Source organism: Macrotis lagotis, chromosome 3, assembly GCF_037893015.1.
Source record: "Macrotis lagotis isolate mMagLag1 chromosome 3, bilby.v1.9.chrom.fasta, whole genome shotgun sequence".
NCBI lineage: Eukaryota > Metazoa > Chordata > Mammalia > Peramelemorphia > Peramelidae > Macrotis > Macrotis lagotis.
In genome coordinates, this window is record NC_133660.1 from 296,729,703 (window position 1) to 296,752,761 (window position 23,059).

Below are 23,059 nucleotides of genomic sequence, written 5' to 3' on the forward strand. Positions count from 1 at the left end.
ATACTAAAATAAATATCAGATGACAGTGGTAGAAAAAAAGCAAAAAATAATAATCAAAATTAATTATTTAACTTAACTTTACTCAATCTAGTCAGTCTGTTTATTCAAGTTATAATAATTTATTTATGCAGTTATTTCTGATGGCTATGTATATTTTATTACTTGCTTCCAAAGGATATCTCCAGAGGATCTCTAAAAATCTTCATTGATCTTTTTTTTAATAGATTTTGTCCTTTATTATGAATTATTTTTTTTCTAAATCCCTGACCAAACTCCTGTTTTGGAGACCAATGAGACAGTTTCATTGTCCCATGCGTGTGCTGATACATATAACTGGTTAAATATGGCCACCTTATTAACAAAAATTGAAATTCAGAGAATATCATCCCAAGGATAGGAAAACTTCATGAATGCACAAAAGGAGTCAAGAGTAAGTTCTTTTAGTTCAGCAGCAGCAACAGCAACAACTGAAGAGATGCCACCCTTCTGGGACAAAATTAAATATGACCACTTCTGGCATCATTAATATGTTTCAAGTCATCAGTAAAATTATGTGAAATAATACCAACTCCACTCAAATTCAGTGAATATTTTCATATCAATATTCAAAATTTTTCTCATGTATTAATCACTAAATATCAGAGAAAACTGTAACCATTTTGAAATAATTACTCAACAGTCACCAAATTGATAATAGTAATAGTTACACACGGTGAAATGGAAAATATTTTAAAAGTCTTTTGTGGAGGGGATCTAAAAATCTGTAATAAAACTTTAAAAAATCTTATTATTTAAATCAATAATCTGGTATAAGTAAACACCATAAACATTATCATAAAGAAAACAATGGTTATATATACTGAATGATATGTAATATATCCTAAAATTAAATTATTTTTTATTTTATTTTTCATTTATGAAATTTGCTTATATATACATATTATCTCCTTCAAGTCTTTGAAGCTTTTCACTCACAGTCTTTATATTTTTCTAAACCACTTTATCAGTAAGTTAATCCTAATAAATTCTTATTGATTTGAACTGAGTTAATTAGTTTGGCAAGCTGTTATGTTTAAAAACTTTTCAGACTGGAAAGTAATCTAGGTTAGAAAAAAATAGAACCATAATATTTCTGCTCCCATAATACATCTCATAGTCATAGATCATAGATTTAGAATTATCTTATTTAATTAATATTTTCAGTTCCAAATACTCTCCAATCCTACATTCTCATTTCTACATTAGTCATGTTTCTCCAAGAAGCAAGAAAAATAATAAAGGAAAAAAGATGATTCAATTTTTACTCTTAAGTTCTCTGGAGTAAGACAGTATTTTCCATCATGAATCCTCTTGATAGGGTCCCCCATCATTTTGATCTGTTCTATTTCTGATGAGGCCCCAAACATTTTGATCTGCTCTGGGCTCCCAGTGGGTTTTTTAGGGATCTACCCCTCCTCCAGGCCTACCTCAGCTCACTTTTAGTCCTTAAACTTAATTATTAGTTCTGACTGTCCCTTATCAGTGCCCTCTGTCCCTGAGCAACTTAAGGCTATCTTTGTCCTTTACTTTTATTTTATATGAGTCTGCCTAGAGACATAACTACTTTTTATCAGCACCTGGGTCTTCTTTGACATCCCAGAGTCCTCCTTACCAAGTACATTTATAGCTAATTATTAGTTCTGTCCCTCTGTGGCACTATCTCATTTCTTGGGGACAACTTTTCACATTCAGAGTTACCTTAAAAGAATATTTTCCCTCTCTACTTCCTTTTGCTCCACCATATATAAATGAAAAAGTTTCATATTTCTCTTTTTCTAGGGCATCTCCAAACTAAGGTAGGAATAGATTTTACAAGGAACTTTAAAACAACCCTATGGGTCCACCACAGCAGAAGATATTGGGCTCTTGAATCTCAGTTCCTTCCCAAATTGGCAAGAATGTGGTAATTTATAAGTAGGGGAAGGAAACATAATAAAAAGCTATAGTTTTAATGTTTACTTTCCCAACAGATCTTCCTGCAACACTGATTAATAAAGTGAACTGGGAACAATGGAATACTGAGTCAACACAGATTTTAATGTTGCTCTTATTGTGGCATCATAGATACAGAATTGGAAAAGATGTTAGAAATCATGATATCTGTCTCTTTCATTTTATTGATGAGGAAAGTAAGACATGGAAAATTTAAATCATTCATCACTTGCTCCCAGATTACTGTAACTGATTTCTAATTGGTCTTTTCCCTTGAAATCTCTTCTTTCCTCTTCTAATCTCTTTTATTGACGATGCCTGAAGTGATTTTCCCAAAGAGCAGATATGACCATGTCACTCCAGTGGCTCCCAATTCCTTTCAGAATCATGAACTTTTGCTTTGGCACGTACAGAACCTGTTCCTATTAGGTTCTATTCCATTCCAGTCTTCATCATTATAGCCTATCATTCAGGAAAATTGTTTCTCTTACTGTTCTGTATACCCAATACTCCATTTTCTAACCATACTACTTGAATCTACCTATAGATTAAGCACAGAATAGAACAGAACTAGGAGTGAGAAAAGGAAAGAAAAAATTTGAAACTCAAAATCTTATAAAAATGAAAACAAAAACTATATATATATATATATATATATATGCATATGTATCTTGAAAAAACTACTTATAGTTTTTGAACTATACATATATTTGTATGAATATATACATACATATATATATAGATATATAGATATAGATATTTGTATGTGTGTGTATATATGATGGGGTTTTGAGAATATTTTGCAGTGTCCTCTCTGAAGAATTAGAGTCTTAGACTGTCTCCAAGACAAGCAAGGGGCATTTATTTCAGGTTTCAAGCCCCCAGCAGACTCTGTTCCCTGGTTGTGGCTGGGTACTGAGCTGGGTGAAACTTGAGATTCAAATAGGGCAAAAATAGTGTTTTCCTCACAGAATATGTTGTTGAAAGAGCCTACTGCTATTAGGGAGTCAGATACCCTGGCTTTTTACCTAGTAAAAAAGAAAATGAACCTGTGAGAGGAAATTTCTAAGCATTTCAAGGTTTGAGTGAAGATTGAGAATAGAGAAGTGGAGATTAAAGGATAAATAAAGGGATTTATCCTTGATGGAATTTTCAGTGTTTAACAACTATTGGTGTTGAAGCCAAAAATTTGAGTATCATCTGCATTAGCTGGGAAAATGTGAGAATGAATGGGATACAATATATAGAAATAAGAGGTATGAAGAGAAGATTGCATAGAATACCTTCAGGCAGGATGAATGATATTGATAGATGTTAAAGGAGACAAAGGGCAGTAGGTAGTGAAGGAAGGCAACTAAAAAAGAACAAAGATTTATGTAGTTCCCCCTAGGCAAGTTCTGTATTAAGCATTTTTTCAAATATTATTTCATTTGATCCTCAAGACAACTCTTCAACTTAGATGATATGGTTATTCCTATTGTACAGCTAAGAAATTGAAACAAATGGAGATGAAATGAATTTCCTAGAGTCAAATAACTACAGTGATCCCTTCTAAACCTTCAGAGGTAGGGGAATGGCACTGCTCATCCCTCAATCTAGAAAATTCACATAAAACCTTCACCTTCATTTTTCCTTTTGGAAATCAGAGAAGTGAAGCAGGACACAGAGACAATACTATAAATTTTTTTATGAAGAACATTCTCCATTCTCTACAATTAGTAAACCACATTGGACTCAAAGGTCATGCCCTTTGGGAGGGGAAAGTTGAAGTATGTAGAATGCCACTCATGTCTATCTTTGCCACTCCTTGAAGAACACCCCTGTGGCATCTGCATTTGGAGACTACCTAGAACCATGTGTTAATCATTCCTAAAACACAACCCTTATCCTACCCATTGGAAAGGTATTTTGAGCAGAGAAACTCCCTTCTTCCTTTTTTTTTCTTTTCCCCTTTCTGGTGGTGAGCTCAACTTAAGTGCTCTCTCCCTCTATTCCCAGACTACTATCTTGCATAATATGTACTAGAAAATTTATGATATAAATACAAAATTAACATAGATTTTTCTCTCAAGGAATTTATATTCTAATAAGTGATATGACCTGCTAACAACCAAACACATACAGAATATATAAATAATAATATTCAGTCAAGTTTCATGGGTACAATAATTTCTGGGAAAGTTAAGAGTATCCATTGCTGTATAAAAGTAAAGGAGGATGAAGTACCATTGTCTTTGGCAATAAAAAAGTCATTGATAACCTGAATGAAATTCAGGATTAAGAACCAGATTTCAAGGCTTTCAACTTCTGTCATTGGTATTGTGGTACATTGCTACTTGCATTCCATTTATTGACAATCACTGGTAAACATTTTTCTATGTAGGACTCTCATCAAAGCATTTTTCACATCCTTATTCCTCAGGTTTCTGGTTGTAAATATGTAAAAATGAGTGATTCATAGAATATAGTAACTCCCAGGAGGTGAGAGGCACAGGTGGAAAAGGCTTTGCACTGACCTTCTGCGGAGTGTATCTTTAGGATGGCAGAGATGATAGCCACGTAAGAGATGACAATGATGATAAGGGAACTGAGGAAAGTGAATCCTGCTAGCAGAAATATCACCATTTCTGTGTTGAAACTGTCATAGCAGGAGAGGGCCAGAAGGGCTGTTATGTCACAGAAGAAATGGTTGATAGTAGAAGTGCAGAATGTCAAACTGCTTATAATACAAATGGTTATCAAAGCATTATTGAAACCAACCACATACGGTACTACACCCAGCCAGATACAGACTTTTGGGGACATGACAACTGAATAAAGCAATGGGTTACAGATTGCAGCATAGCGATCATAGGCCATTGATCCCAGGAGAGAACATTCACTACACACAAATGCACAAAAGCAAAACACTTGAACAAAACACCCCACAAAGGATATATCTTTATGCTCCATCTGTAAATCTTCTAGGGCTTTTGGTGTGACTGCTGAGGAGTATGAAATGTCAATGAAGGCTAAATTGCTAAGGAAAAAATACATGGGGGTATGGAGTTGGGAGTCAATTTGAATTAAAATAATTAATCCAAGATTACCCAAAAGACTGAAAAGATAAATAAAGAGAAAGATCAAGACGAGACCAACTTGTAGTCCAGGAAGACTGGCAAATCCTGATAGAGTGAAAGAGGACACTGTGGTGAGATTTTCCCCAGCCATGTACTTCTTAAATCCAAGGACTAACCTGTACAATAAAGAAATAAAGACATCAGAAAAAGGGCATCTATTTTGAAAAGAAGACAGAATATCAGACCAATCAATAATCAATGTATAAATAAAGCAGTTCCTACAGGTCCTTTCATGTCTATGCTATTTGGATATATGTATCAGAGTTATTTGAACCGTGAAGACACTAGGAAATGGATTTCAGCTACTAGTCCCCAATAGGAATTAATCCAGATCTGATTAAAACTCCTTGATATAGGATTTTTAAGTTTGTGTCTACTAAACTATAGTTGAAGGGCTGGGTAATCATATTTGACATTCAACGTGTTTCTGGAACTAAAATCATCTCCTTCATCCTCAGAACAATCCTGAGAGATAGCAGATAGTATTATTCACAATTTAAGGGGAAAAGAAACTGAGTTGGACAGAAGTTGAGGGATTTATCCAGAGCCATTCAATTAATATGTGGCATCCTATCACCCCTATGAGACTTTTCTTCTTCAGGCTAAAATCTCCTGTTTCAACTTAAATGTATATAACTTTACTAATCAACAAATCCTTTATTTTATCCATCATCATGTTTTCATTCATTTAACAAGAATTTATTGAACAACATTTCAGAACATTTATGATAGTGATGTGCTAGAACAGGTAATAGAGAAATTTATGAGAAATCCTGGCTATCTTTAGCATGCAGTCTATTTTGGAAGACATAGCAATAATTCTTCTGATTAAATAAATCCACATTGAAATGCACACACACACACACACACACACACACACACACACAAAATTAAGTCATCTTTTCAATCTGATTGTAAGAATATTGTGGATAATGATTTTCATATCTCCCTGGTCTCCTTCTGTATATTAAACAATGAAGTTTTTGTGAGGATAAACAAGTTTTACTCTATCAAATATTCTAGTACATATGATCTGTTGACATTCTAATTTTTATGAAGCTTGATGTTTTTTCCTGAACTGATAAAATCCTGCCTCATACATAATTGTATCATATTCATTGGCAGCATTTAATTTCTCAGTGTCCCAAAGTTTTCTCCCAGTCTGTGAGTTGCAAATGCATGCTGTCTTTTCCCATCTCCACACTCTTCTCCATCATGCTATGTGCTAACATGGAATGTTTGCCAATTATGGAAATATTCATTTTCCATAGCTCAGCTTGAACCGATCAACTTCATTATAAAGTATTTTGTAACTAAGATGCCATCCTACTCCAAAGATTAATTTTTTTCATTCACTTTCTTCAAACCACTAATAGGATGTGATCATTCACTTTTCTGGATAATCACTTTTTTTTAATAACTATCAAATATCCTCTGCTAGACTTAGCCCATCTTAATGACTTGGAGATAATGTTCTTCATTTGTATATGTCCCCTAGGAAACAGGAAGGATGATTTGCTAAGCCTTCTTCCTGGGAGACATAAACAAATGAAGAAAGCTTTCTCTAAATGGATATTTTTCTTTTACATTTCAGTTCAGTTATTGCCAAAAAATATACTGTGAAAGAATATTCAGAATTTGAATAATATTTCAGTGCATTTCTAAAGTCATCCCATAGTCATCCCATTTCTCCTTCCTATGATTCATTGAGGGTGGAGAAGGGGGAGAAAACAATATTGCTCCATTATCCAGATGGAATAAGAAATGGGACTGACCTTGACCAAGTCACACACCAGGCAGGGTCTAGGACTGAATATTTTGAGAAAGATTATTCATAAAAGTCAACTTCACTCACCTTTGTTCTGGCCCTCATCCCCTGTCAGCTGAATGATTATTGCAAAAATCCTTTCCAGTGATGTCTTAACATACATCTCCTTTTGCCAACCCATCCCCCAAAAGCATGCATTTCTATGGGCAATCCTTCATCTCAAGAAGTAAAGGTCTTAAAGGTCTCTTGGATGCAAATAATTGAAAAAAAAAACCCTTCATAGCAATATAAAATCTCCAACAGTCTAATCACAGCCTATTTTTCTAAATTCATTTCACATTACTCCATCTCATGTAATCTTCATTTCAGTCACACTAGTCACAATAGGCAATTTTATCTCTCTCCTTCATTCCTTTATATTTTGCTTGCCTACTATGTCCAGAATGTTCACCTTTCTCTGGAAATCCCCATAATCCTTCAAGCACCACTACTAAACACTATCAATTTTCTTGTGTTTGTGTTGATTCCATTTGAACTTAACAGTCATATTTTTTATTCCATTTGAACTACAGTCATATTTCACTTATGCATTATGAACAGGAGGTCACCAGTGGTTGGGACTATTTCATTTCTGCCTTTGTATAGGCAGTTGCACTTGCAAAGTGCCTCAAATATTTTACATACCTTGAATTCACTTTTTCAAGAACAGTTTGAACAATTATTTCTGGCTTGAATTAGAAAAAAACTGCCCATCTGAGTCAGAAAATCTTGAAAAAAACAGATACAATTATCCTAGGACATAGAGAAGGGAAGAATAATTGGAAAAAAAACCCAACTGATCTTTGGATTTTACTATTTTCATTGAATATTGTAACAATTCAAGCTACTACTCTCTGTCTCTTCTTCACTTTTAAAATCAGACTAATGAAAGACCAAAGACTATTACCTTTAATTTAGAAAAAAGAAACCATTATCTTATGTAATTCTGCTATCTCTTATACTTCCATTCAATTTAGATCAATGTATACCATGTAAACATTGTAAAGACCAACAGACTGCCTTCTAGGGAGTGGGGAGAGGGAAGGTAGATTAGGGAAAACATTGTAAAACTCAAAATAAATAAAATCTTAAAAAAAAGTAAAATCAGTCTGTTGAAATTAAAACTCATTGGGCAGCTAGGTGGTGCAGTAGATAAAGTACCAGCCCTGGAATCAGGAGGATCTAAGTTCAAATCTAGCCTGAGACACTTAATAATTAACTAGCTGTGTGACCTGGGCAAGTCACCCAAACCCCATTACCTTAAATAAATAAAAATTTTAGAAAACAATGTTTAATGAGCACAATATGTTTGGAGATCACATTTCTCTGTTAGGTATTGACAACCATGTAATGGAGCCAATTAATAAATTTTGTGTGAGCATTTACCCATTAAAAATTGACTAATGCTACAAATCAGAGTTTGATTTTGTTTTATTTTGAAGATGGTCTAGACTTAAGTGATAAATTGTTAAAAATGAAGATAAAAGTTAAAAGCATAATGTGTATACATTTTTTTTGAGATCTGACTGCTAGCACAACCCTGAGTGGGATGCAAATGTAAAGCCCAATTCTTCCTCAGAAGGATATGTCATCACTAAGTTTGAAAAAAAATTAAATATCAAATTATTCATTATATTAGTGTGGTTCTTGATCCAAAAATTGACAAGCTGGAGAGTATTGAGATAAAGATAATTTAGATCATATCATAAGAAAAAAGAATTGGAAATTTTTAAACAAGATAATTTCACATTTGGGAAAAGGAGTGATATACTACACCAATTTTTTAAAGGGCAATTATGAAAAAGGAGAATTAGACTGCTGTATTATGGAAATGTTTTATTCTATCAATTAAAAATAAAATAAATCATTTTTAAAGGTGCTATATTTAAAAAGAAAATTGACTGATTTGAGAGAGAGAGAGAGAGTAGATTCTTTCTTCTTTGAAGCATTTTTTAAACAAAGACTGAATGATCACTTTCCTGGTATGAGGAAGTAGGAATTATTATTTAAATATGACTTGGATTTGGTAGCCACAGAGGTTTATTCCAAACTCTGATATTATTTGTTTCAATCCATCATTATACTCTTTTATATTTAGCTTAGGAAATTACAATATGACTTACCAGATGTTAAAATACCAAGTGGAAACTTTCACCCTTTAGAATTTCTTTTATTCTCCATTAATGACTTCATTCCCCAGACTAGAAAGAAAACAAAATTGAAACATTCTTCAAGATGTAATTATCTTTCCTTTTATTTTATTATTTTCCTTACTTACTCTTATGAATGCTGAAGTAGTAATCACACAGCAAAAGGTCTTTGTTTCTTCAGATAAGTTCTTTAGAATTTGTTGCCTTGATGGTGATGAAGAAAAGGATGGTCTTAGGAGTTATCACATTGAATTCTATTTAGAATGCTTCTATTGCTTCAGTAAAATAGAATCATGTTTGATAAAGCTTATTAAAGATTTAGGAAAAACAACAAATATTTTCTTTATCTTTGAAGGCTCAACTAATTGCCCAAGAATATATAATATTAAAGTTCATTTTTCTCTTTATGATTTATAATAACCAGAATGTCAAGCTCATCCATATAAACTGTCATTATAGTATCTGGATCCTTGCTAGTTTAAAAATAAAAATCTCTTGATACCGGACTCAATCAACAAATCTCCCAATATCCTCCCACAAAGGAGTTGATTAAAAAAAATTTTTTTTCCCTTGAAGGAAAACTTTTAATTATATGCAAAAGTCTTTTCTTAAAAGTAACATTCATGAATTTTTTTCCTTCCATGGAAAAAATGGAAAATGTCACATTTTAAACACTGGTCAAAAGCCATAGAGAGAAAGTTCACTTAATAGTGAGGAAAACCTAGGCCTAAATCTGGTATCTGAGACATCCTAATCTTATCACCATTGGCAAATAGTTTAACCTCTCCATACTCAGGCCACAGTCTAAGAGTAAACTTTTGAAAAGTGCTATCCATCTTTGTCAGTAAAGGAAATTTCCACCCATGGTGTTCCCTGTGAAAAACTAAATTTACTTTTCCTAAACCCAACAATAATCAAGCCACATTTTTTTTTGTTTATGGAACATTAAGCCACATTTAAAAAGAAAAATAATTATATTGTAAATGTTTCCCTCCAAATTAAAAAATATCAATAACTAAAAGACCACAGAATTCTCCTTGGAAAAAAAACCTGCTAAGAGTTACTCCATCACATCACTCTGAACACTTCTTGTGCCTCACCTGTGGTTAGGCCTACTAAGTCTGATGAGCCTCAGTTGGACATCCTATACCTTGACACTGATGTAGCGATGTCATAAAGGTCCTCTTCAAGAATGGAGGACAATAGTCAACCAATGATGAAATACAAGTTTAATGTTATGGAACTTGGTCATGCTCTACCTTCTAGGAGTATACATGACTCCTTTTGTTATACAGCTATCATTATATTGGACATGATTATTTGGCAAGTATGGTTCTAAATTCTTTGCAAAAATTCTCATTTGAGTCTCACAACATCCCTAGGAGTTGCTACTAGCTCTCTCAGGAAACTGGGCTAGTAAAAGTCAAAAGCTAAGTTTGATCTCAGATCTTCCTGACTCAAATTACTGACCAAGTACCCTATGGACTGTGCACCATAGTTGCCTTCAATGCACTCCTATAGTCATACAGTTCTCATTATTATGAACAAAAACACTATCTTCAGTCTCTTTTAACCATCTTTCTTAACGTAAATTTATATAAACATTGTTACTTTACATAAGTAATTATTTATAGTGTTTTCCCAGTGTATCTACCTTTTGTAACATTGCACTTCCTACTCCAGTCAACCTCCTAGAATCACTATATTTCTACAGACACTTTCAAGTTTTTATTCAAACATGAGGTTCGTCTTGATCTCCACTTTCCCCTTAATATAGCACTAATAATTCTTCACTAACACAAATTACATTATTTTGTATACTTATATAAATAGAGATATATGTGTATACACATTTATATAATATATATTTTATATCTATATACCTAAATATATATATGTATATACATACATATATATATATATATATATATATATATATACCTAAATCCCTGCACAGTAGAATATTAAAGTATTAAAGCCACCCCCAACCAAGGGGTCCATTATGATTCTAAAGATAGAGGTTGGGGCAGCTAGGTGGCACAGTGGATAGAGCACCGTCCCTAGAGTCAGGAGTACCTGGGTTCAAATCCAACCTCAGACACTTAATAATTACCTAGCTATGTGGCCTTGTGCAAGCCACTTAACCTCATTTGCCTTGCAAAATCCTAAAAAAAAAAGAGAGAGAAGATAGAGGTTGGGGAGCTCCAGGGTGGTCCAGTGTGGTGACCAGACAATATATTGGAATTTTGCCAAAAAAAAAAAACAAAAGCTCGTGGAAATTATGGAAATCAGTCAAAGGGAAGAGGAGTATAGAGTATATTGGTGTGGGTTGGCTGATCAATTTGCTTTTATTTCATTCATCACTGGGCTTCAGTCCCAAATACATGGTGTCATATCAGTTCTCTTTTGCCTGGCAAGATTATGACTGGGGCATGCCCTGGTCCATGTTTGCTTTTGCCTTATGTTAATCTTGGTTTATATTTTCATAGCTTTCATTGATAGTGAATCCATATTATTATTATTATTATTTTTATTTATTGTTTTATCTTTCAAGGGTAGAAGCTTTTGCTAGGAAACCCACATTATTCATAATCTTTATTGCTAGAGACTTTTTTCTAGGAAACCCAATCATTCTTAGCAAAAAAGGAAAAGTTCAAAGTCATTCTTAGCAAAAAAAAAAGGAAAAGATCAAAGTGAATACATATGAAGATAAACCAAAAGTTTGTAATATTTTCTATTAAACTGTTTAAGCATGAATTACGATTACAATAGGAACAGCTAGATTGTACATTAGATAGAATACAAGTCCTGCAGACAAGAGAAACTGAATTCAAATCTTGCCTCAGACATCTCATCCAACTGTTTGCCTTGCATCCAGGGCCAATTGGGACCATAAGGCTCTGGAGAAGAAAGTGAGACCGGTGATTTAGCACAGCACCACCTCACTCAAATGCAATTCACATGCATATCATTGTAACATCTCCCTGACGTTATTAACATTCTTCCAGAATGAAGGACAAATAATAACAATGGCAGTTACATTGAACTGTCACAAAATATAGATGGGATGGAAAGGTCAAAAGGAAAGGAGAGAACGAATAAAAAGAAATGAGATAAGGAAGGAAATGGGATTTAAAATGAGAATAAAAGTGAAAAGTGCTTGACAAACTTGAAAACACTATATAGGGCATCCCAAAAATCAGTCTGTATTTTAAGAATAAACTATAAAAGTTTGAACTGTTGTTCAGCAATATTCCACCCTTTGTTGCCCCATTTGGGGTTTTCTTGACAAGAATAATAGAGTAGTTTACCTTTTTCCATCTTCAGTTCATTTTATAGATAAGGCACTGAGGCAAATAGGGTCAAGTGACTGGTCCAGGGTCACAAAGTTAGTTAATCTGATGTCAGAGTTAATTTAATGAAGATAATTATTCCTGATTCTAAGCTCAGCACTATATTCCTTGAGCCACCTAAAATTTAAATAAGTCATTGTTATCAATGGCTCATCATTATAAATACTTAGTACTGGGTGATTAATATGACTTTCATTAATTCATCTTTTCAAAGAAGGACCTCTCTTAAGGGAAGAAAGCCCTGAATTACAACAATTTTCAGTCCAATTTATATGAAGTTTGCAAAGCTTGCTGTTGTCCTTTGTGCCAGTCATTGGCCAGTGTCACAAACTAATTGATACATTCACCCCCATGTTTTTCCCTCCTTGATCATTATATTAATGATCACAGGAGAATGAAAAGTGGTCTGCATGATCCTCCTTGAGCAAGTGCACTTATAAAGGACCCTAGGTCATCTAGGAACCAGTTTTGAGACAGGCCTGTTCTAATCTTAGGTCTGAACAGGTCCAAGTCAATTCTTTTGTCTTACACTCACTTACTTGTCCATAGGCAACACAGGTAGATCCTATTTTTAGTAATGTAAACTAAGAATCTCCCCTTGCATTCCTGTGGAAACCAAGCACCTCACATTCCTCACACTACTGAAACATTTTTCCATTCTTAAGTTTTTTCTGTCTCTGTCTCTGTGTCTCTGTCTCTGTCTGTCTCTGTCTGTCTGTCTCTCTCTCTCTCTCTCTCTCCCTCCCTCCTGAAAATCAAGGTCTCCATAAGCATTTCTTGCAAAAATTTTAAACAAGAGTGCATTCAAGATTCAAAGGAAGGCACCAGATAAATCTTCTAAGCCTAAATACTAACTTCACTTAACTGTATGAAATTGATGTTTTACACTTATTCCAGAGATTGTAGGAATACCCAAAGGAACATCAAAGAGTTGAGTTTATCTCTTGTGAGTTAAAGTCAGTCCTCATGAGGACTGGCAGAGATCCTGAGCAATGAAAGAAGAATAGGGAAAATGGAAGAAAACTTAATTCAATTCCTTCACTGTCAAAAATAAATGTTAGAAGGGAAGCTAGATGGTGCAATGGATAGACCACTAGCCCTGAAATCAGGAGGATCTGAGTTCAAATGTGAGCTCAGATACTTGACCATTACTACCTATGTGACCTTGAGCAAGACACTTAACCCCATTGCCTTAACAAAAAAGAAAACCAAAAGAATGAATGTTACAGCCTCTATAGCAATTAAAATGATAGATGAGTATGCTGCAAAGCTATGATTTATCTACTTGATAAACTGAAAACCTCCCAGCAATTTAATTTTAGACAAATCCCATTTATTCCAGAGAAGCTTCAAAAATAACAGGATATAGTAAAACATGTACAACATTTGTCAAATTTTATCAGTGCATAGATGCCTTCCTGTATTGAATGAACATAATTTTCTAGTTGAAAGAAATTATAAAGCTAATTTATTCCAAACCACAGAACTTAAGATAAAATGATGCTCAGAGATGTGTCTTGTACGAAGTTAATCACATACTTAATGCAGTAATGTGAAAGAAATTGGTGTTGCTGTCACAAATGTTGAGAGCTCTTGAAAGTGAAAAACTCACAGAAGCCCTGGAGTCAGAAAAAGTTCAAGATTTTTATTTCACAAGACTGCAAAGTTGACATATTATTTTTTTTTCCTGGAGAGAAAAGTGACTTGAGAACAATAACAAAGGTCTAGGCAAGGTGCCTGAGGGAAAGAGAGAAAGAAAAGCAGTCAGGAAAGCCAGCTGTGTGCTGCAGTGTGTCCTGCAGCATCAGGGCTTGTCCACTTACTGGACAGGAGAATTTGGACAAAGGGGGAAATCACTCCCCCCTCCCTGTAACTGAGGTCAGATAAAGGCTGGAAGTTGGGGCTAGGGTTAGGGTTTAGGGTTTAGGGTTAGGGTTAGGGTATCTGAAGAGAGGATTGGGAACAAGGTTTAAGTAGGGTGCCAAGGAAGAGGGAACTGCCAGGCAGCAGGTGGGAGGAATTAGGTATATCACACCTGAGAGGTTGTTTTGCATAATAAGTAAAGGTTCAGAAAGGAAGTTTGGGAATCTTGGGAGAGGAGAGTTTGGGATATTCACAAAATAATCAGAGACTGGGGTGACAATATCTTCTCAATGACAGAAAATTTGTTGACTAGAAACCCAAATAAAGACAGTTTTCTGTCTTTGTCAATTGGTTATCATATCTGTGATATATGTGATGGATGTAGAGAATTTCTGAGTATTATATCACAATTGCAAGGGATGATGATGCAGGGAAATGATGTAGAGAATTGTGAATGCAGCAGAAACAAAAACTGTAATCTTAAATTCTATTACATCTTGCTAAATGGGAGTAGGTTTCCCCACTCTTGAGGTGTAAACTGAACCCCTGTTTATTGTATCCTGCCTCCCCTTGACACTGTTTTTTGTATCTTGACTTCCATTTTCCCTTTCACTTAACTTTGTCCTAGATGCTGGGGAGTAGGGAAATATATGATGAAACTGGGGATTGAGCACTTTGGGATAGGAAGGACTATGATGTAGCTTGCCTTTGGAAGACACCTGGTCCAAGGTGTAAGACCACTCCCCAAATGCCACCCTCTTTCCAACCTACCATAGAAGGGTATTTAATAGGAAGCACCGCCCCTTCAAGAAGGATGGGACTTTCTCATGCTTTCCCTTAACCCATGTGGAACACTGTAGGCCCCCTCTCCATGTGACCAGGTTAAGCCAAACCTCATGGCTGCCTGCCCTTTTCTCTTTCTCTCTCTCTCTCTCTCTCTCTCTCTCTCTCTCTCTCTCTCTCTCTCTCTCTCTCTCCCCCTTCCCTCCCTCTGAAAACCAATTTCTCTATAATAATCCTGGACTACATCTTGCCTAAATTTAGAACAAGAGTACATTCCGCATGGTCCAAGATTCAAAGGAAGACACCAACCAGACATGTCTTTGAAACATATATACCAATTTTGCTTGACAATCATGAAGCTGATGTTTTATTCAGAGTTGTAACACACATTTGCTCCTCTCAAAGAGTTGATTTGATACATTTCCTGACATAATTCATCCAACAAGTCATCTATATCTCTAGGAAGTTTAAGTCAGTCCTCTTAATAAAGACTGGTAGATCCTGAACAATGAAAGAGGAAAAGGGAAAATGGAAGCAGACACCTGGGTTCAATTGACTTTCAAAAATAAATGTTACAGGGACATCTAGATTGTGCAGTGGAAAGAGCACTGACCCTGGAGTCAGGAGGATCTAAGTTCAAATTTGACTCAGATACTTGATAATAACTAGTTAGGTGACCTTGGGTAAGTCTCTTAACCCCATTGCCTCACCAAAAAAAAAAAAGGAAAGAAAAAAATTAATGTTACAGCTATTATAGCTATTAATATTACAGATATTACAGTATACTACAAATTCATTTACCTACTTGATACATTGATAATCTATTAGAAATTTAATTTTAGACAAATCCTATGTATTACTAAGAGACTTTAAAATACTTGTCAAATTTTGTTTTGAGTGCACAGATGCTCTCCTGTATTATATAGATGCATAGTTTTCTAGTTGAAAAAAATTTTAAAGTAATTTATTCCAAACCACTGAACTTGATGTTCAGATGTGTCTTGCACAAAGTAAACCAATAATACTTAAAAGAGTATTTAGCAAAATGTTAGGAAGACAGCAATATTGTGGGAGAAACTGGTATTGCTGTCAAAAAGATTGAGAGTTCTTGAAAAATGAGAAACTCATAATAGCCCTAGAGTTAGAAAAAGCTCTGGATTTTATTTCATAAACTGGTAAAGTTCACTAATTAATCTTTTTCCTTGGATAGAGAACAAACAGCTTGAGGACAGAGGGAATAAAAAACGACCTCGGCAAGGTGCCTGAGGGAAAGAGTCAAAGGAAAGCAGCCAGGAGAAATGGTTGATCTTAGGGTAGAGTGAGTTTAGGTAAGATTTTTATTGTTTTGCCCATGTCCAGGGAAGAATTTATGCAAAAGGGGAAATCACTTCCCCTCTATGTGATTGAGGTCAGGTAAAGACTGGAAACTGGGGGTGGGGGGAAGGGATTCATGAGCTGAGGTTGCTTGTATTTTAGCCAATTTACATTTAACAATGGAGTTACATTGAACAATAGGAGGCAATTTATATTTGGTTAGGGCCATGCAGCCTTCATATAGACACAAATAACATTTTCTTAAAATTAAAAACTAAACAATTATTTCTCCCACATATTCCCGACTCAGACAACTTTGGTATTTTTTCAGAGATTAGGGCATAGTTCTCTTTGTGAACCTCTTCAGAGTTGAAGGGGGTGTTGATCTAGCCCTGCCTGTCATTGACTGGAACACCATCTTTTTTGACTGAGATGCCTGTATTTGAAACACACAATACAGCTTGGAGAAACAAACCTCAGGAAAAAAAAAAAACAGAGGGATAATTAAAAGACTTGATAAGGAGAAAAAACAGGAGGTGAATGGAGAATAAAAATCATACTTTATAATCCTAGGACACCATCAGAATACTTTCATAAAAATATAAATTCTAATACAACACAGATTCATTGATGGTTGCCACAAGAATTGTATAAAGAAATACAATGGATGATCATTTTAGAACAGCACATATCCAATAAGTAATTTGCAATAATTTTTTCTGTTTTAACTTTAGCTATGGTTATAATGGGCAAAAACCTGTAGCTGAAGAATCCATCTCTTTTTAAAGTTTTGATCAAGGGTCATTATCCTGATAAAATCAGTAATGCTGTTATTTCTTTTCCCCAAAAAAGAACCTGATATGATAATCACACCCTAATGTTGCAATTCTTAAAAAGGGCCAAGTCTTAATACTTGTGAATTGTTAAGAATTTAAAGAATAGAGATCCAATGGTTCACTCATTTTCTTAATTAATGACCACCTGGTATGATTATAACAATTTGCTCTGAAGAGTATACAGAGACATAAGAATATGTTTCCTTATTTATTTAGTTGTCCATTAGAGACAGAGGTCATATAATCACTCCTTTTCAATGAGCCTGGCTCCAGGTCTGCCAGGTGAGGCATTCTTTTAAGGGAATCCTGTGATGAACATGGGGGTGATCGGGTTCTACAACAGTGTGAAGAGAGAATTGAAAGTAAATGTTAGAAAGACTGACTGTATTGTGGCCTATAGGTAGGTACTTGGGTTAAGACAAAAGATTTAGCCTCAATCTGATCAAAACCTAACTTTAGGTCAGGTCTGCCCCACCTAGTTCTGAGATAACCTAAAAATTCTGAGATAACCTGTGTCCTCCTTTGTTCAAGGTCAAGGAGATAGCTGTTCTTGTTCATTAGTATAATGAGCAGGGTGGGGAAAACATATAGGGACACATGTATCAGTTAGATTTTTGACCCCAGCCAATTAAGATAAAGGGTCAGGAACAAAGCCTTTCAAAGTACAAAATACACCTAGTAGTTCCAGATTTGGGGGCCCCCTCTCCCCTTCAGACAGGTGTGTCATTTATTAAAACATCAATTTAAAAAAGCATTTTAATCCCTCTGGATTAAGTATTCATGAGCCATTTATAACCATCCTATCCAGCTCAGATTGTTCTTTCAAAGGTCACTCCACCTGCAGTATTAAACATCAAATCCCCTAGACTTAGTGCATTCTTGGCATATTGATGTCTTTTTGTGTTTTAACATACTTGATGTCAGACAGAGCAATTAACAATATATAGTAATATTAAAATTTCCTATAATCAGAGCTACAGATGGTTTGAGCAGCAGAGGAGTCAGAATGTACCATACTGTGATTATGATCAATAATATCAAAGATATTCAGAGAAAAATATGACTAATTCAATTGCAGCATGTGTACCTAAGGATTGTGATGTAAATGAAATATAATAAGCAAAACTTGGAATATAAAAATACAATAATCTTAAATCACATTTAGAACTGGATTTTTATAAAACTTAACAATAAATCTGTTTATTTTAGCTTATTTATTAAATAATTATGCATTTTATTGTCATGTTTAGTTTATTTATTAACCATGCTTAAAATAGACAAATACAAATAGTTGCTTTCAGAATTTTTTCAAACCATTAGAATATCTTAGGTAACTTTAAAATTTCTACCTATGTTATTAATTCCAAATGTAACAAAACAGTAAGAGTGACACATGAATTATTAGAGCTTTTCATTATTATATTTATATATATATATTATATATTATTTCATTATTATATTATGAATAAGTTTACAGATCTTCTTTGGAAATTTCAGGGATGCCAGAAATGGAACAAGGCCTTTGATCCTTCCCTTCATTATCTCTATGTAGTAATCAATTACTAATTTCAGGATTCAACATCATTATAGTAATTCCAGATAGCTTATATTTTTCACTAAAGGTCAAATAGATACATTTTCCTCTGTCTTATTTTCAAATAACGGGTATTAAGTTATTTTACTTATACATACATACATATACCTGTATAGGTTCCCTTTTATAAACATGTGGGGAGGGCAAATATTTCACAAACATTTTGATGCAAAAAGATCTTGAGAAATTCTTACCAATGAATTCTTTACTATTTTACAATTCACATAACAAAACTTTACAATTTTAAAGCTAAGGGGCTAAAACTTAGCTGAAATCTCCATTCATTCTGTTTTCTATTAACAATGAAATTTTAAATTCCCAAAAGTTTAGTTGAATGCAGGCATTATAACATACCATCCACATTCCAAAACTTTACCCAAGAGAATCCTTAAAGTCCCAGAATCTCATTAATTAAAATAGATTGAACACAATTGTTATCAATAATAGGTTAACATTACAACAAATTAGCTTAAAGAAGAGCCTATTTCACAAAGGCATTCTTCACAAAGCTTCCAATTTACAATCTCCCACACTTCAAATCACAAGATCACAAAATCACAAGATCACAAGACGGGGTTCAGGTTTTCTAAGTCAGAAAGCGACAGAAATAGCTCAGTGGAGGATTGAAGTGAGCTTTTAAAGAGGACATTAAATTAAGTAAAGGGAAACTGTTCTTTTTGTTTTGCTGCTAGCAAGGTGTGTCTTACTTTAAAAAGCTTCCTACCTATATTCATCTTGAACCTTTTTTTCTAGTTTAGACCTGATTTACAAACTTGGTTTAAAAAGAGAAATATTGTCTTTGCAGTTTCTAAGTGAAATCAAATTATTAAAATTCTCTAGCAAGGAGCTAGGCTTGAGATCTGAAAATGATGACATCCTAATTAAGATAATAATTGATATTATTGATTACTTATTCATTTTAAATTCACCATTTTAAAGAAATTAAATCTTTGGTTTAGACTGGGATATACATTAACTACTCCTAACAGGAACACATCATTAACCATTTCAGATCTGGATTTCACAAGAGTTATAGACATATTTAGACACACACACACACACACACACACACACACACACAGAAACATGTCTCATTGGAACAAAGGTTGATTGATTCACTTGTCTAGTGAGATTTTAGGGGTCTGGCCAACCCACTTAGTCCTAAGAAAATCTCCAGGTCAGTGGAGAGAAGGGAAGGGCTACTGTGGCTACACAGAGCTCTATGATTTAAAATATATGCTTAAATATATCCACACATACACATATGTATTTATATTATTATTTTTGAATTGTACTAATTAATGCCAGTCAGAAAAATAATTTTGGGGTCAATTATAATTTCTTGAGGAACACCATATTGTATATTAACATTTTAAATAGTCAATCAGTAAGTAAAATTCCTTGATGTAACTAAATGCATTATAGATTGCAGAGAAAACAAACCCAGTTATAGCAAATACTTCTGCGCTTCACAATTTAGAATATTTGGTGTTAGCATTTGACTTCTTCATTTCTTATTAACACAAAGATTAACTGAGCTGCAATCTGGATTCCCAGTCCTTAGAAAGAGTCCATAAGTTAACCTTTGGATTTTCAATTCCCATATAGAACTTTTCATTTATTTAGAAAAATATAGTTAGAAAATTTTTCAAACCAGAATTTCCTCTTTTAGTTCATTAATGACAAATTTTTAATTCATAGAAATTCTTTTGGACATTTCTAGGTTTAGGTCAAGCTAGCTGCCCCCCCTTCCCCAATGACAGCGTTCTCCTCCAGGTTGAACTCCCAGATGACTGGGCAGGCTGGAAGTAAAGCCCTAACAGTAGGAGGTGGGCCTGAACAATCACATGTAGACCTTCGAGAGGCAGTCCCCCAAACCAGGGAAAAGACTAGAGCAGATTTGAAGAACTTACCCAAGGTATACTAGGAATATAACCAGGAGTCACTGTACCTGGAGCAAGAACTCCTTCCCTCCCCTTCCTTGCCACCTTCCTAGAGAGGGCCAAAGGGAAGAGGAAAGGAGAGAGACACAGAAAGCCATAGATAAACAATTATCGCTACAGAAGAGAGACTAAAATCAAGCAAACTCCTAAAAAATAATAATCTTGATTTCTTAAGAGATAAGCCATTCTCTAGTCAAAGGGAAAAAGAGGGAAGGGTTCCTGCTAGCTTCCCTAGAGAAAACACACTCCCTAGGTTACTGCACATCTATAGAGCCACTGGAAAAGCTAAACAATCTTTAATCTTTAACACTCTTTAATCTTTTTTCGTATTCCTGTTTTATGAACTACAGGATCAAATTTACCAGCTGGTAAAAGTAGTGGAATTAAGATCCTAATATGTTCTATACCCATACAAATAAGCTACTGAGTCCCAAATAGAATTGCTCCAAATTCAGAAAGCAAAGCTTGATAGCAGATGGGGGAACATAGCCTGAAGATCCTAATTTCTAGACCAGCTGTCATTCTACTCCAACAATTCTGTCCCTTTACTCCCTCAATACAGAATAAAGATAAAATTCTTTAGAATATAAAGGAGTCAGTTCCATTTTTCAGGATAAGACTATGTCCAGATAACCCAGAGGGCTTTAGCAACTGACATCAATTCATTTCAATTAGGTTATTCCTATCTTGGTGAAAGGGTGCTTGGGATACAAAGGAAAAAGGGAAACAGTTCACATGCTCAAGGAATTTCTATATTAATGAAATCAACCTGGCAAAATAATTGTAATGAATTGTTCCATATGTCCAGTGATTTTTGATTCTCCATTTAAACAAAAGATTCTGCATTGATTGATGAGGATAGATTAAGAACACTATGGAAGTAGTTTTCAGCCCTTCTCTCTAGGATTATGTCCCTATCATTAGTCAATGTGGATCCATTAGCACTGAGTAGCTGAGATGCACCATATGTTTTTGGTTAATAAACAACTTTCAGGGTATCATCATTTTGGCTTGTTACTGTCTGCATAAAATTGAATTTCATCTCCCTTCTTACTAAGCCAAAATTCCTTCATCTCTCTTAAGTTTCACTTGAACTTTTTCTTTGATTGAATTAAATGCTGCTTTCTTAGAAATAAACTATCCTGGTGGTAAACCCTGTGGAGTTTTTGTTTTTTATTTAGCAGCTTCTGTATTTCTCCTTCATTTTCATCAAACCAGTTTGTGAGTGTTCTGGCCCAGATGAGCAAAAACAGTGCTGTACACCAGTTCTCTGAAAGCTCTCCACTCTTTTTTATTTTGCTTGACTATTTCTAACTGTGTGTTGGTTCAGTTTTCCCTCCAAGTTAGCAACAAAGTGTTCCCACTCAGAGAGAAACTTAATCTCTTGACATTAATTCTTACAATATTCATTTTGCCTTGGGGCCACCCACTTTGGTTGAATACGAATATTTAGCTTAGAGAGGATGAGTCCATGATCAATCCAGCTCTCTATACCATACATTGCCTTTGTCACTCTCACATCCTATCGGTCTCTTCTCCTTATAATCACATAGTCTAATAGATGCCAATGTTTGTTATGAGGGTGCTTCCAGGAAGTTTTACTACATTTAGGTAAATAGTAGACAGTGTTTGTGATGAGATGCATAAGTCTACAATAGAAAGTGACCATTGCTGTTGCTATTTCCAACTCCATTCCTCCCAAAGACTCCTTGCCATGTCTGGTAATCTGAACCTACTCTAGCATTAAAGTCACCCAGAATTACAGGTTTATCCTCTTTTGGTACAATGAGGATAAAGGTCTCCAGTTCTTCATAAAATTTTTCTTTAACTTCATCAGTGTTCACCATGGTTGGAGCATAGACACTAATTATGTTGACATGGCATTTTCCTGGATGTGGCAATCTCAATATCATTCACTCCTTTTGGTAGGCATTTAAGAATGCTGACTAGATTAGTGTTGATCGCAAAACTTACCCCAACTTCATGTTGTTCCCTTTCACTGTGGCTACTCTAGAAAAAACATGTAGCCAGGTCTAACTTCAGTAAGCTGGACTTCATTTGCCATCCTTGTTTCATTCTGGGCTGTTGTTTGGATACCTTATTGGCTGAGTTCTCTCACTAGAACTGTGGGTGCACTTTCCATGTACCAATGGTGAGTGGAATCTTCTTTGAAGAAGTTTTTGTATTCCCTACCTGCCACAATAATCAGGCCAGGGTTGGGTAAGCAGAAAATTTTTAGGGTACCTTTTCTAGCCCCTTCCTTACATCAGGAGGTAAGTAGTGTGATCCTTAAAAGGACTGCTCATCACCCAGGGGCCTATTCAAA

At 34.7% G+C, this 23,059-nt stretch overlaps 1 protein-coding gene across 1 annotated transcript; it reads right to left on the reverse strand.

The window, feature by feature from the left end:
- Positions 1 to 3,954: 3,954 nt before the first annotated feature.
- Positions 3,955 to 22,580, reverse strand: LOC141519554 (olfactory receptor 8I2-like). The gene is made up of 3 exons (XM_074231767.1): positions 22,497 to 22,580; positions 5,110 to 5,201; positions 3,955 to 4,990 (listed from the first exon to the last, which is right to left on the reverse strand). The coding sequence occupies exons 1-3, from the start codon at positions 22,578 to 22,580 to the stop codon at positions 4,390 to 4,392; spliced, it is 777 nt and encodes a 258-aa protein (XP_074087868.1). The 3' UTR covers positions 3,955 to 4,389.
- Positions 22,581 to 23,059: the final 479 nt, after the last annotated feature.